The sequence below is a fragment of the Nannobrachium achirus genome (assembly GCF_963921795.1).
Source record: "Nannobrachium achirus genome assembly, chromosome: 22".
NCBI classification, from domain to species: Eukaryota; Metazoa; Chordata; class Actinopteri; order Myctophiformes; family Myctophidae; genus Nannobrachium; species Nannobrachium achirus.
In genome coordinates, this window is record NC_137829.1 from 12,369,866 (window position 1) to 12,386,106 (window position 16,241).

General features: G+C 42.2%; 1 protein-coding gene across 1 annotated transcript in view; it reads left to right on the forward strand.

Annotated features, from left to right (window-relative positions):
* Window positions 1-13,034: 13,034 nt before the first annotated feature.
* adcy5 (adenylate cyclase 5) overlaps window positions 13,035-16,241 on the forward strand; it is a gene marked incomplete at both ends in the record, with an annotated part of 131,089 nt that continues 127,882 nt past the window's right edge. The window contains 2 exons of the mRNA XM_080753049.1: window positions 13,035-13,273; window positions 14,387-15,071. Of these exons, the coding sequence (XP_080609175.1) occupies window positions 13,035-13,273; window positions 14,387-15,071 (924 nt within the window). The remainder of the gene's footprint in view (window positions 13,274-14,386; window positions 15,072-16,241) is intronic.

Here is a 16,241-nt window from a genome sequence, read left to right on the forward strand (position 1 = left end):
TCACAGTGGAGTGGGGAATTACCCCATATGACATATGAAAGTAAGGGGAACATATGAACAGTAAAGATAGTATCACAAGATTAGAAAAATCCACATCAACATCATCCCCCAAGTGCTATAGCCCTTCCTTACAGCTAGTTCATAAGCAACATTGCATAAATTGCAAGTTGCAATATTAAAAGCAATACGCTAACTGTGGCCTAATGCCTCGCTGTAACTTTCTCCTCTTGACAGATGTCAAATCTACTAAGTAACAATGCATGGTATTTTTAAACTTTATTTTTAAGACTCTTTTTAATCATATTTTCTTTCAACTACTAGGGGAATGCAACTAGGGGGTGCAAAAGGTGAACCCTCCTTCACAGAGAGTTTTGCAAAGAAAACTAAAGAATGATTTAACCTTCCTGAAGACTTGAGTTAATTTTGTGTGTGTGGTAGGGATGGGACGATATGAACATTTCATATCACGATTATCGTGACCAAAGATATCGTGATTTGCGATATCACGATAATCAAAATATCCCCAACATCCATTATCCTGGGGCGGAACATTTGCCCAAAGAATTGCAGATCTACAAGCTCACAGCGCGTCGCGATGCGTTGTGAGCTTGTAGATCGGCTATTTTTTGTCAAAGAGATTTGGTAGAGAGTGAAAAAAAGATTGTATCATGTACGTATATTATAAGTATGTTTTACCAATAGAAGGTTTAAGTGGTACCGGATATGCAGCTCGGCAAATAAAAAGGTGATTTGATCCCTGTGCGTGACTGAGGACGATTTCACAATAAATTAAATCTCCACAATATATACGATATCTTGAGTGTTTTTTATCGCAATAAATGATAATATCGCTTATCGTCCCATCCCTAGTGTGTGGGAGGGGTACCTTTTTTCCCCTCCATGTTTAAGGTGGATTATTTATCATCTGAGAGGAACTTCGAATCACCCCACCAGCCCTCTGTCTGTCTGTATCTCTCTCTGTAATGAAAAAGACGATAAGTGCAGGAGACACCGGGGACGTGCAGCGAGTGGTGTTGGTACCGCTAGTTAGATGGGCAGTTCTGCCTTGTTGAACTTCTTCTGTGTTTTTGCAACTATGACTCAAGTTAAACCTAATCTTAGGGGGTGGCAGTGGCTCAGGGGTAGAGAAACTGTCATTAGAATACAGTTTTCCCGAAAGGTTACAAGTTCGATCCCGGGCTCCCCCAGAGTTGGTGTCAAAGAGTCTTTGAGCAAGACTCTGAACCCCTAGTTGCTCCCGGTGAGCAGGTTGGTGCCTTGCATGGTTTCCTCCACCATCGGTGTATGAATGTGTGTGAATGGTTGAATGTAATGCACAATCTCTGTAAAGTGCCTTGGATAAAGGCGCTATATAAATGCACCATTTACCTTTTATTTACCATTTCATTCTTAACCTCAGTAAAATTATGCTCGCCTCAAACCTAACCTTATTCCTAACCTCAGTAAAACTATGCCTAAAATGAACCTTATTTCAAACCTCAGTAAAATTATTCCTAAAGCAATCCTCATTCCAAATCTTAACCTCAGTAAAAAAAAGAAAAGGAAAAGTATGCCTAAACCTAACCTTATCCTCAGTAAAAGTAGTGTTTTATTTGAGAACATAAATTGTCTGCAAAAAGTAGCATCGGATTGAAGTGAGATCGGAGCCCAAGGACTATAGGCTGGGAGTCTAATAAGGTTGCACTCCACTGAGCCAGCACAAAACACAGTGACGAAGTTATGCATGATGGATCAATCCTAGTCATTGTATAAGATTATAAAATATAGCATTGGCATATAATATTCTTATTACTCCCCAATACATTTATTAAAACAACAAAGTGTTTCCTCAACTGCTAAAAATGAACCATAGCTTTTGTCGAGCAGAAACTATGTTTACTGCAGTATTTGTGGAATTAATTATGCTGTGAAAAGCAGTTACTTATATTAAACATTACATTGTATACTGTTCATACCATGTGCCATGTGTTTCACTGTTTGCAATAGATTCTGTGAAATGCAGGCACTTTTATTTGATGTTACCATGTAGTGACTAGTTGAGAATTATACACTGTGTATACATTAAAATGTAGTGTTGCCTGTCTATACCCCACACAAAACTAGAACAATTGCATACGATGCAGATACCACCATAGAACCAGAAGCAGAATCTAAATTGTAATATTGTTTTGCATTTCTGAATCTGCAGTCCTTGATGTCCTCGAGTACAGCATCTGATCGCCAACGTAAGGAAATAAACAAGGCAAGTTGTTTGACAACGGTATGTGAATCTGCTATCCATTTAATAACAGTACACGCTCATTCATTCTGCCCTATGTTAATTGTAATACCTCAACTCCCAAAATTCCAGACATTTTAAACCATGGATTTCAATAAATACAACTGAGATGTTTTAATACCTTAAGGATCCACAGGGGACTCTGTTAAACAAGGCTACACAAACTTTGTGAATGTGTTTTATTTGAAGTTACGTCACAAACATTGTAACTTTACACAGGTTACTATATAAATATTTAAAAAAGGTATCGGGGCTGGCCTAGTGATCCAGGCACATACCACATAGGCGATGATGCTTGACAGCAAGTCACGGGTTCGAGACCCGACCCCGGCAGCCATTGCTGCATGTCACTCCCCGTCTCTGCCCCAAAATATCTTAAGAAGGATATAAAAAAAAACACTCATGGCTCTGTTTTGACTGTCTTACGTACCAGCCCTTATGCCTTAACTTAAGACCTGGAGGTGTGGCAAACCACTCAAAACATTCAAAACAGCATTTGCCAAAATAGAGCCTCCAGTATCAAGGAACATAATAGCATGTTATCAATAATTGTGTGCCGTAGGTTAATGTTCTGCAACCTCACTCCCACACAGATTCGTCAGAGCACAGCACACACTCAGCATCTTGTCAAGGAATGTCACGTCCTCGCCCTCAATTGGAAGCACCATACTGAGCGGTATTTTATCAGCCAATACAGTGTACTTGTTATGTATAGTGCCAATCACTCCCTCCACATACGTTCTGAGGTGAGCCATCTGTTGTGTTGCTTCCACATATTTTATATCCAAATGGCAGGGCCCGTTTGTGGACGAGGGGATCATCTTCACCTCAGCACACATCATTCCTACCCCGTTATCGAAGCTAGCAGCTAGCAGCAAATCACCAGGTAACAGTTTGTCAAGAATCCCAGAGTTTTCTGTCACATGCTTGTCACTGATGCAACCTCTCCATCCCTTGGAAATGAACAAGATACGTCCTTGTGGTGTAACACCAATGAGGTACTTAGTGGTTTTATTTTGCTTGTAGTCCAAATATGACCGAGGTTTGTGTGTGTTAATGAGATTGTATGGTTTCATTGTAACTAACTCAAAACAGTCCAATATTATAGCAACACGCTCCCCAAAAGCCTCCTCAAACAGAGGAGGCATACTTCTCTGCAAAGCTACTCTCCTTGGCCAGTGCACCAAAGAGTTAAGTCGGGTATGCAAAACAGCAATTGTGTCACTAAATGTTCTGGAAACAGTTGTTCGGACTACATTAAAGAGCTGAGCGATACGGATGATAGGCATATTATGCCGCAGGCGCATGAGAGTTAGGATAAGCATCTGAAAAGGAGTCAATACTTTGACTGCCGCAGGCAGGTAGGGCAGAATTGTGGCCAGCACAGCCATTACAAGGGCAAGGTTTGGAAGACCAGTGTAGTACTTGACTTTCAGATCGTCATCTTCGAAGTACTGTGCATCCAGTTTCCTCTTTTCACGCACGTCATCATCCCTGTTCTCTTCCAATAGGCGGTTGATTTCAGCACGCCAGTTCACACACAAGTGACATTCAATAGCATAGCTGCTCACACACTCATCACATCTCATCAATGGCATCTTGGCAGCAGAACCGTAAATCCCAGTTCCACCTGCTTCTTCTTCTTCTTCCAGTGGCGTTTGTACTGCTTCTGTCTGTGCAGTCTCATCTACAGCAGTCTCTTCCACTGCTGCAGTCTCATCTACAGCAGTCTCACTCTCTTCCACCGCTGCCTGTCTACTGCCTATCGCAGTTTCCTTTTGTCTGGCAAACTGTTCCATCTCTGTAGCCATGTCGATTTCATTGTGACCCATGTGCAAAGATGGTGCCCAGTCTGGATCGGTCTCACTCATTTCATATGCTGGTTTACCTGGGAACAACAAAAAACAGAGTTGTAATACAACATCAAGCTGGCCAAGGCATCATTTTTCATGTTCCCTCAGCTGTGGCGTGTTGGACAAATAACTCAATGGTACTGCACAGTGCACACCACTCGTTTCAAAATTGTATATGATGCAGGAGGCATTATTTAAAACAAGCACTTCCAATCTCCTAAGAGTTGCTTGTGACTAGCGTTAGAAGGAGTTTTCCTTAACGCTATGTCACCGATGATCCCTTTCGCCAGCAGGAAAGGCTGCGCACCCTCTTGTCTGTAGTATAAAAAAAAAATTAAATACAGTTTTCGCTACTAACCAAAACAAAGATGCTTGTTGGTGAAATGAAAAACAAATACAATAGATTCTCTATGCATGGGGTTCAGGTCAGGCCAGTTGGCTGGTCAGTCAATCATAGTAATACCATGGTCAGTGCACCAGTTATTAGTAGTTTTAGCACTATGGGCAGGTGTTCCCTTTCCTGCTGGAAAGTGAAATAAGCATCTCCATTCAAGCCTACGAAACACAGAGTGCTCTAAAATATCCTGGTAGATGGCTGTGTTGACTCTTAACTTTATCATACACACATACGGTTTACTTCTCTACTCCACATCTTGGATCCAAATATTGTATACTTTTACTCCACTACAATTATTTGAAAACTTAAATTATTTGAAGTTACTAGTTACTTTGTAGATTTTGATTGTCATTACAAAACATACATTAACCACTTCAGCCCTATATTACATTTCTGCCATTTGAAAATAGCCGATCAAAAAGCTCACAATGTGTCGCGATGAGCTTGTACATCTGCTATTTTCAAAGAAAAGTTATTAGGGTTGTAACGATACATTTTAACAGCGATATGATACGCATCACGATTACACAATACATGGTTAACGATACTTGGACAATATTGGTTCATTCATGGCGATACGATACGATTCCATTCAATGATTCAAAATCTATATAGTAACTATTTAGCAAAGAAATGAAATCTGTGTAAAACGTGTAAAAAATATATTATTTTGGAAGTAAACGCTGGGATTATCTAGCAAATACATTATATTTCAAGTTCAACACATATGGACAAACGCACCTTGACATGAACACAGAGATTACACACATTTATTGATAGACCAAGAGTAATGGAAAGGTAATTAGACCCCTCTTTCATTTTCCCTCTTAAAATTGATATATAAAACGATATGATACAAAGCCAAAACGGTACGATATTTTGCTTTTGCAAACGATGTAGTAGATCACTGCAAATTAAAATCGATTTTTCGAATCAGTTACTATATCGTTACACCCCTAATATTGTTATACTTGTCTTCATAAGGAATGAGTATTTTTACTTTTGGTACCTTTGTACTTTTATTCAAGTAAATATTTAATCCCAGACATTTACTTATGGCAGAGCATTTCTACATTGCTTGATTGATTGATTGATTGAAGACTTTATTAGAAGTTTGCATAGAAAACGGTACAGTTTCATGACGGTACAGTTCACTGGTACAAGGTCTACTAAAAGGAGATCCTAGAAAAGACTACGCTTATTTCCACAGGAAACCATTTAAGTATCTCATAACATTGAATGACAGACGAATAGAACACAGTACTATGCAGTAGATATAGTCAGTAAATAAAGAAAAAAGAAAAGAGCAAAAAAAAACAGTAGGTTTATACAAACAGTAAGTATATACAAAGAAGGGGCAGGGAGGGGAGGGCTGGGCTAGGTTTGTTTTTACCAGTTGCGAACGGCTGCTGCCTGTAAGTGGTTTTTCAGGGCGATTTTAAAGGATGCTAGTGATCCACACTCCTTTAAGACCTTTGGTAAGTAGGGTGACCAGACGTCCCGTTTTGCCCGGGACAGTCCCGTTTTCAAGCTGCGTGTCCCGGTGTCCCGACAAATATCTCTAAAACACTAATATGTCCCGGTTTTCAACATTCACTGCAAAATTGTCCCGGTTTTCGCCAGAATTAAAATAATAGTAGCTGTTTTCAGTGGTTGCATAGACATTTATCATGTTCTTTTCATGAAAACATGCTCACCTATAACAAACAGAAAAAAGGAACAAATTCATTGCGTGTCTGAATTCAACGCTGAGTCTGTTTGTCAATCACTCACTGCCTGTTTGCAACCCTGCGGTGCGTGTGTGCGCGTGCACGAACGTTAGAGAATGAGCACGCGGGTGAGCGGTAACGGGCGCATTGCTTTTAGGGTCCCAGTTTTAGGCAACAGTGTTTTGCATCCCGGTTTGAGTGGCTGAAAATATGGTCACCCTATTGGTAAGGCATCCCACATTTTTGTGGTATAGCAGAAGGACGAGTTTGACCCTTTCTTTGAGTTGACTCTGGGTTGAACGTGATCTGTGGCGCTGCCTCTGGTGTTGTAGTATTGATTCTATTACTTTAAAGACTAAAGTAAAAAAATGTCAGTACTTTTTACACCACTGTTTTTTTTCCTGGCCAAACAAGGGAATCACGTGACGTTGATCCGCTTGCCCTATTCGCTCACACTAAAGACATGACGTATGTGTATTTAGACGTGTGCCATCGTGTTATCTGCTGTTTCAGTAAATAATTAACTCACCAGAAAGGAAATGCCGGGAGCAAACCTTGGCCGATCTGGGAGAGTCAAAGGTGATTTCGGGTAGTCGCACGGCGGAAACCCACACTCTCCGACGTCTCTTTGTCCTCTCAGCGACCCGGGGCCCCTCGGTGAGCCTCAGCGCAGGAATGCTGTGAAACCTCAGTCCGTGGTCTAGTTTCTTATTCTTATCGTGGGAAGTGCTGCGACAGCCTTTGACACAACAACGTATACCCGTCATAATGACAGAATGGCTGAGCTGAAAGAGCAAATAGCAAAAAAAAACAGACTGCAACAGCTAGCAACGCCTGAAGCTAAAAGCAACAACAACAATACGCATTTACTTCCTCTTCCTGGTCAAATCGTTAGCGCATGCGCATTGCTTAAGCCTTAAAACAGGCAGGCACCATTGCCTTTCGCCACCTTGTGGAGGATGTGTGTAACTGTCAACATTGAATGAAGATGGATGGGTTTTAGCAACAACCTCAAACTTTACTCAACTCAAACTTTATTTATAAAGCACATTTACAATGATCAGTGGTCTTGGGCCAGGCTTTCCCGTTGAAGATGGACATCAGTCCCCCAAATGACACTATGTCCAGTAGTCCTATAGCTCCTCTAAAACTTTTGGATTCATCAGTTCTCTGGTTTAGATGATAAAATACAGGAGAGTGTGCATCATACCAGGTCTGAGCAACTCAATGTAAAATTGGCTATTTTTGTCCAAAATGGTCTTAAGTAAAAGAAAGTAGCATGATCATTACATGCCTGGTGTACAAGATACACTACACCAGGCCGCGTGGCCCTGGCCCGCTGGCCTTCGCGCCGCTTGCAATGTCGTGGACAATAATTACAGTCGGACATTGGACAACTGGGACGTTGGACAACTGGGATTTTCCCCACTAAGGGCACCCATGTACCTGACAAAATACTTCCAAAACGTCAAGGTTCACAATTACAACACCAGAGGCAACTCCTGTCCACAGATCACGTCCAACCCAGATGTGGGTGGCCCCAAAAAGGGTCAAATGTGTTCTCCTGCTATGCCGCTAAAATTGGAACGCCCGCCGAAGGTCTTAAAGGAGTGTAAATCTCTACCTTCCTTTTAAAATGGCACTGAAAAACCATGTGGAGGCAGCTGCTATACTTGAAACTGGTAAATGAAAACAAAGTCTATCCTTACCTCCCCCTGACATTTCTATTCTCATTCTCATTCAATGTTATATGAATTAAAAGGGATCTTAACAAGCCATATGCCTTTTTGGGTGTTTCCTTTTAGTTGTACCAGTGAACTGTACTGTTATGAAACTGTACCTTTTCCTATGCAAACCTCTAATAAGGTCTTCAATCAATCAATCAATGCTACACTGGGTCTGGACCCATTTGTGGGTCGTAGACATATTTGTATGGGTCCTTTAATTTTTTTGTTTCCTACTGTTAGGATAAATTATGATACATAATTATGTTATTGGTGTATGAGTCTCATATGACCATATAAAGGCATAATATGAACTGAACGTACAGTATATAAGAGACCACATTTTGGTCGCATACTGTAGGTTCAGGCAAACTGATTAAAGGTCATAATAACTTTGAATGCCCTGAATAGAATCATGTTTTGATATACTGTGATACTATGATATAAGTCACGAGTGGTGGAAAATAACCAGCACTACGTGGCACTTTCTTCCTGTTATTTCCTTGTTATGATATAGGAACAAATCAATGAGTTCCTACTACTTCCTTGTTATGATATGGGAACAAATGAATAAGTTCCACGACTTCTTACTGTCATAACTGTACTCTTTATATACATGTTAAACTTCCATTTTGGGAGAGAGAGATTAGAACGCTACCACCAGGATGGCAGCCCACTGCTCTGTCTACCTTGTCTGTCTCTCTTCAATACAGCAATATAAGAAATATAGTCCTTTGGCTCTTTGTCTTATTTTCTCTATGGATTTAGAGATCCATAATTTATTATTAATACCTACATTTTGTTTTTAATTATTAGTATTTAAAAACATTTTAAAAAAATCAGATTCTTGTAAAAAATAAGTAATTTCATGAATAAATAAAATAAAAGTCGTCTCATTGCTGCAATAAAAAATAACTAATAATAAACCCTGCAAACCATGAGAGCTTTGGTAGACTTTGCATGAATGTAGTCTTCAGATGCTTAGTAGATACCATTAGCATTCACTTGATGGCAGTAGAGTCCTGCACCAAACTAATACCAGAGGGAAGACTTGATTCCCTCAGAATTGCTATCTTTTAGGACCTTTCATAGACAGCAGCAGCACACAGCAAGGGTATGTTTTGAACAGTGACACTGCAGTACAAAGCCTACCCAGGGATCATTAGGCCAGTCGATCTGAGTGAACCCTGAATGATTACTATTGCGATTTATTTTGGGTCACAACCCTCTTTAGATTTTAGATTGACTGGCCTACATTGCCATGCTGGCTTGTGGTGGACATTTCTGTCAAAACTATATTTTTGGCACAGATATGAGAGTTCAAATATAAAATTTATTTTGTGGGGTCATGGCCTGAAAAGGTTGAGGACCACTGTTATAGACAGTAAATTCAGTAAATAACAATGATGCATTCTGGCACTACGTTTCTGTCGGGTTGAAAACTTGCATGTCCAAAACCTTTTCCTTTTTTATTATTATTTTATAAACATAACAGTAGTGTAAACACTACAAATGCGTCGCATCGTGGGGCGATTTGAGCTTATAAGTATAAGTCGGTTATATTCACTACTTTTGTGTGACACAAACTCTTGTATGATGAAGTAGGGCATTTACAAAAAGAAAAAGTTGAAATACAGAGATAGGCCTACAAGGTTTCTGCCCGACAGGCACGGCTGGCAACTATAATGTTGCTGCTGAACAGTGCTCACATTTCATCTGTTGTGTCAACCCATTGATCTCAATGCACTTGTGTTCAGAATGTTCTGTTCCAGTCAGAAAGACAATGCAGCGGGGATAGACTATCTGCCCTTCAGGTCCCCCTCCCAGGATAGGACGCCTGTGATCCCATAATACTGTCTTTGTGTTATGTGATAATTAAGATTGACACAGTATCTGAAATGGCAGCAGAATCCCTTAATTCCTGTTTCCCATAGCATGCAGGGTATACTGTGTTGGGAGTGTGTGTGTGTGTGTGTGTGTGTGTGTGTGTGTGTGTGTGTGTGTGTGTGTGTGTGTGTGTGTGTGTGTGTGTGTGTGTGTGTGTGTGTGTGTGTGTGAGAGAGAGAGAGAAAGAGAAGATAAAATCTCAAGTTCTTTTAAAGCTAATTTTGTACATTTGAATCAGATTTCTTTTTCTGACAGTGCAATTGCCAGCTTAAAGGCATAGTATGCAGCCTGACCTTGCCCTGTGTTATAACTAAACAATAAATAGATGTTTACCCATATTTTCCCTCCATACCAGCAGCTATGATGGTGTTAACATCTGGCTGTATTTTTTGTCTTCACTGTAAAACATCAAAATACAGCGAAAGAGTGCTGTGTTTTTCTGCAGGAAAACACCACCACACTACTGATAACTGCTGGTATAGAGGTAAATTGCTAATTGGTAGGCTAATGGTAATGGTTGATTATGTAAATATGCTTAAAGGAGTAGTTCACCCCCAAAATGACTATTTTTCTATTGATTAGTCATGCCATGGAGACTTGAGTTCAATAATATTTTTTTGTATTTGTCGCTTTCCTAAGATTTACCCCCATTGATTCCGGATGGGGACCCAAATGCTTGGGCCTGGATAGGGACCCAAATAAGGCCCTGGATGGGAACCCAAATGCATTTGGGCCAGAATCACTGGGTTACCTTTAGGGTCAAGGGTCAAGTAAATTTACCCCCCATTGATTCTCACCCAATGCATTTGGGTCCTCATCCAGGGCCTTGTATTTGGGTCCCCATCCAGGCCCATGCATTGCCAGATTGACATGGGCCTAACAGAATGGGCCTCTAGCTTTTCTTAGTTCAATTCATTTGCAGACATGGGGTTGTTAACATATAAATACTCTCTTTCCCAATGCAAATGATCACTGGCCACCTGGACAATTGTGATGGAAATAGTAGAATACTAAGCTGCATGGGATCATCAGGCTACAAGAACCAGAGGCATCATTTCAGGGAAAAAAGGGGGGGGGGAAGTAAAGACAAAAAACAAACTTAAGAAGAGGCACTCAGTCAGAAGTTGACTGATCTGCAAAAAACATTCGGGGGTGGAGAAACTGCATGGCTGGGGGTGGCTACCGTGGGGTGGCAAATATTGGCATTCCATGCCTGGGACCCCAAATGACAACCCCATGACAAGTAGGCTACAGCCAGGGGCAGATGTGTTATCACATGAAGGGGTTAAACTGAGCGGCGCTTGGGGGTCCAGCTGTGAACACAGCCCCGCCCATTCACCCCAAACTGCAGGGAGCGCGGGCCGCACGGGGAGGGGCTGCTTATGGACTGACACCGCGGAAAGCCAATGAAGACCCTGAAAGTGTGAGTCACCCTCTCGACTTTCCAATGGAAACGGGGAAGAGGCGGACCGCAGGAATCACACTTGGTTGAATGGCCATCATCTAACAGCAATAAAGCAGTAAATAGCCTAAGATGCCACGCGCTAAAACACGACTTCAATCAGTAATAACCTTAAGGAGGGAAGGAAGGACAGATTGCTGGAGCCGCAACATCGCGCTGGATATAAACCCACGGAACGGCGCTGACATCGCTGCGGATTTGTCCTGCAGCTGCACTGCACGCACGGCCACTGCTGGCTGCGAAGCAAAACGTGGGAGAATCGATCATTTGGGATTTCGGTACTAGTGATGGACAGCTGTTGGATCACTAATTTGGCGCAGAGGAGGCAGACGCTAAAGCTGACGATGCAATAACACGTAATCTGTTGTGTTTCGCTGGCTGCTGGCTGAGGAGAAGTAGTGGCAGGGTTTTCCCTCGCTGGTCAGTGAGGGGGTCGTGATGTTGATGATGATGGTGGTGATGATGATGATGAATGAGCTTTCCACAATGTGAGGAGGAGGAGGAGGATGGAACAGCCGACAACAAGGCTGCAACAACGTGTTAATTGTTACAGGGTTAATTTTGTTGACTAAGACTAAAACGACTTTTGATATTTAGTAGGACTAGACTAGACTAAACAATTTCAGAAGACTAACTGGTGTGTTACTCAAAAGACTAAGACGAAATCTTTGCTGTCAAAATTAACCCTGCATTAAAGATCAAGAATAAGATTTAGATATTTAGTCGACTAAGACTAGATTAAACAATTTCATGAGACTAAAACTAAATGTGTGTTATCCAAAAGACTAAGAGTAAATCAGAATTTGCTGTAAAAATGAACAAGGCTGCAACAACGTGTGTGGCCATGCCGTACAGGTGCACGACTTGAAGCCCTCGCGCGTGAGACGAGACCCCCCAAATGAACGGCTTTGACTGAAACGGGGCAGCATGACGATGATGGGATCGCTCCGCGTATATTCTATGATTTTCCTCAGTGAAACAGCAACAGCATCGTCCCGCTTTTTACAGGGAAACGGGAGGCATGTGTGCAGATGTAACGGATTCGAAACGTAACGATGATGGTGCACTGTGATAGCTACGGACTGTTTGAGTTGCGTAATGGTCGGTTTCATCCTCTGACAGTAGTGAGTGAGGCTGCGAGCGGCTCTTTGGGTTGTTAATAGGCCCCGGTGATGAGAGAGCCAAATCCACATGGATCCATACTGTTCCCTCCTCTCTCTCTCTCATGGTGATTATTCGTTCTCTTGTGACTTTCGCCGCATGTTCAATTGTTTCCTTTATTATCCCCAAGTAGGCGTTTCACTCCAGAGAGAAGCTATTGTGATCATTATTGTACGATGTTTTTAAGACCATTTCATTGTTAAACTAGTTAAGACTGAATCCCTTGTTCAAAGGAAGTTTCATAAACTGCACACACACTATTAGTTTCATCCTTAATGTAGGCCTGGCTATATCATCACCCTCTCTCCATGAATTTCCCTCCGCGGATCTTATCTTATTTGACTTTTTGGACTTGCATTGAAGTGTTTCAACCATAGTCTACTATATTATGCAAATAGACATGGGATCTTATACAGACTACTGATGTAAATGGGACTAAGTCATTTTCTATTCCTTTTTAGTGGAATACTTTTTTCCCTTTAAAAAAAGTCATCTCAGTTGTCTGGTGACTGGTGGTGTCTCTGCTTCCAATAATATCCATCATGTCGAGATCAAACAGTGTCAGCCCACCCGGAGTCGGTGGTGCGCCCGGGCTGAGGGGAGGGACCGAGCTCAGATCAGCTTGGGGAGAGTGTGAGTCGGTCGCCAACGGATCATGCCCATACTCGGCCAGATCTCCGCGCAAGAGGCTCGCGCGCTCCAGCACCCGATGGAGGGAAGAGGACGACTTGGAGCGACCAGCCGGACGCGCGACGACGACGGTTAGCAGGGTCAGCTTCAGGTCAGTGGTGCGAAAAGTACTCCAATGTTTTACTCAAGTCAGTGGTTCTCAACCCTTTCAGCCCGCGACCCCCAAAATAACTGTAACTGGGGACCCCCCCACTCTGACAAGCACAAAGAGTTGAGGAATTACATGTAGTATAACACGGTTCTATGGTTAAATAGCAGATCTACATGCTCACAACGCCTCACAAACAACTTCTAGAGATATTAAAAAGTTCTTAAATTGTCAGAAATGTGCAGATACCCTATATACACTTAAACTTTATGCTGTTGTTTTTTACTGTTGAGAGAGAAAACAATGTTGCACATTAAGTTAATCATCTGGGAACCCCCTAGAATAATTTGGGGACCCCCTGGGGGTCCCGACCCACAGGTTGAGAACCACTGACTTAATTAAAAGTATCAATACTGAAATGATCGCTTAATCCATTAAGTAAAAGTCTGGAATTTAAAATTTACTTGACTAAAAGTAGCCTACTAAAGTTTTGGTATCATCTACTAAAAGTACTAAAAGTAAAAGTACTCATTTTTTTGGCAGAATGTCCAATTTCAAATGTATATTGGTCATTTGAAAATAGCAGATCTACAAGCTCACAATGTGACGCATTGTGAGTTTGTAAATCATCTATTTTCAAATGGCCAAAATGTATATAGGGCTGTTAATGTATGTTTTGTTATAATAATCAAAATCTACAAAGTAACAAGTAGCTAAAAGTTTTCAAATAAGTGGAGTAGGCCTACAAGTAAAAGTACAATATTTGGATCCGAGATGTAGTGGAGTAGAAGATAATTAGCTTAATGTGAAACATTGTTTTCTCACTCAACAGTAAACAAACCAACAGTGTATAGAGGGTATCTGCACATTTATAAAGTGACAATTTAAGGACTTTATAATACCTCTTAAATGACAAATTAACGTTGTGAGCATCTGTTATTTTCACAATAGAACCGTGTTATACAAAATGTAATTCCTCAACTCATAGTGCTCGTCAGGGTGGGGGGGTCCCCACTCGTCAGGGTGGGGGGGTCCCCACCCCAGTTAAAACATTGATTCTTTTGGAGGTTGTGGCCTGAAACGTTTGGGAACCACTGCTTTGCACCACTGCTTCAGGTCCAGGTCGGCTTGGCAGGAGCATGGAGAGGAAGGTCGAAACCACACCAACCGCCTGTCCCCGAGACGCGCCGACGGGGAGGTGAGACCCAAGTCGGTGGAGCTGGGCCTGGAGGAGCGGCGAGCCAAGGAGGAGGAGGTCACGCCCGAAGTGCACTGTTCCATGGCTGCGTGCTGCGACGGCGTCATGCACATCTTCAAGTCCAAGAAGTTCCCCTCGGAGAAGCTGGAGCGGCTCTACCAGCGCTACTTCTTCCGGCTCAACCAGAGCAGCCTGACCATGCTCATGGCCGTGCTGGTGCTGGTGTGCGCGGTGATGCTGGGCTTCCACTGCGCCGGGGGCAACGCCGACCCCACCTTCGCCGCGGTGTTCTCCACGGCCATCCTGCTCATCCTCGTCCTCATGGTGGTGTGCAACCGGAACGGCTTCCACCAGGACCACATGTGGATCGTGTGCTATGTGGTCATCCTGGTGGTACTGGTGGTGCAGGTGATCGGCGTGCTGCTGGTGCAGCCGCGCAGCGCCTCGGAAGGCATCTGGTGGACCGTGTTCTTCATCCACGTCATTTACACGCTACTCCCCGTCAGGATGCGCGCCGCCGTCATCACCGGAGTTATCCTGTCCGCCATCCACGTGGCCATTTCTTGGATGTTAAACAGCATGGATAACTTCTTATGGAAGCTGGTATGTATATGGCAATTGCCTTTTTATTAACCAATTACATATGCTATTTTTGGCCAATGTTCCCCCAAGACCATGGATGCTTTTTTTTGGCTAAGATTACTGTTGTAACGGGTTACACTACAGGCTATGAGGTTTGTGTAATTACGCAGAAAGTGATATGACGCTTGGCAGAGCATACCGGTACATCTGTTTAAGTTGTTAATGTTTGTTTGTTTGATTAATTGATTGATTCGTGATGAAAGATTTTGGTATTTTTTTCTTTACATGACTTAAATCAGGAAGGTTAACAGCCAAAACATGATCAAACTGGATGGCGCTTTGGCAGATGTAGGCCTACTATATTGTAACTAACTTTGCAAAGGCAAATTCCTTTACAACACAGCTTCTATAATGAACAATAGCAGGGGTTGTGGGCGAGTCTTGTGACTGGCCATTATCCAATAATCACTTTAAGGTAACATGACTAAAAATGAAACAAAAGCACGATAGACTTGTCTTCTAGATGCAACTGCTAGTTGCCAGGGAAACTGTCTTGGTTGACTACAGGGCTTGGCCTTATCAGTCCCTTTTTATGCATATTTGCATTCATTATAACATGTCTATAGTACAAAAACTCATTATCCTTGTTTGTAGATTATGGGTAATTCATCTAGGCCTAATATATAGACAGCTCAAGCTGTTGAACAAGGCCTGACCACTGCCTGTTATTAGGTTGGCCTTTGGTGTGTATTTTACTTGTGGAAGTTACCGCTCTATGCGAGCCTGTTACCAGGCTGGTCTTTACTTTTTCCTGTGAATCCATGTGGATTGACTGGATTCTATTCAGAAACTTGATTTCCATTATTCTAAATGGAGGTGTCACCTAAACCTAACCTTAACCCTAACCCTAACCTCAGTAAAACTAAGCTGGTGAATGCTAACCTGCCAACGCTGGTGAATGCTAACCTGGTGAATGCTCAGCCCCTGTTTTTAAGTGAGGGTGTTTCTGAATGGAGACCCCTCCCCGGATTGGTTCTGTGAAAGTTACCCTTGTGGCCTATGTGGTTGAGCCAGACAAATACGTTGAAAATCTGTTCAGTAAGGGTCTGTTTGCACTTTATCTCATGTTCAATGCACTGACTCTCTCTGCACCTTTAATGTCTAATCCCATGTACTTAGTACCTGCTGCTA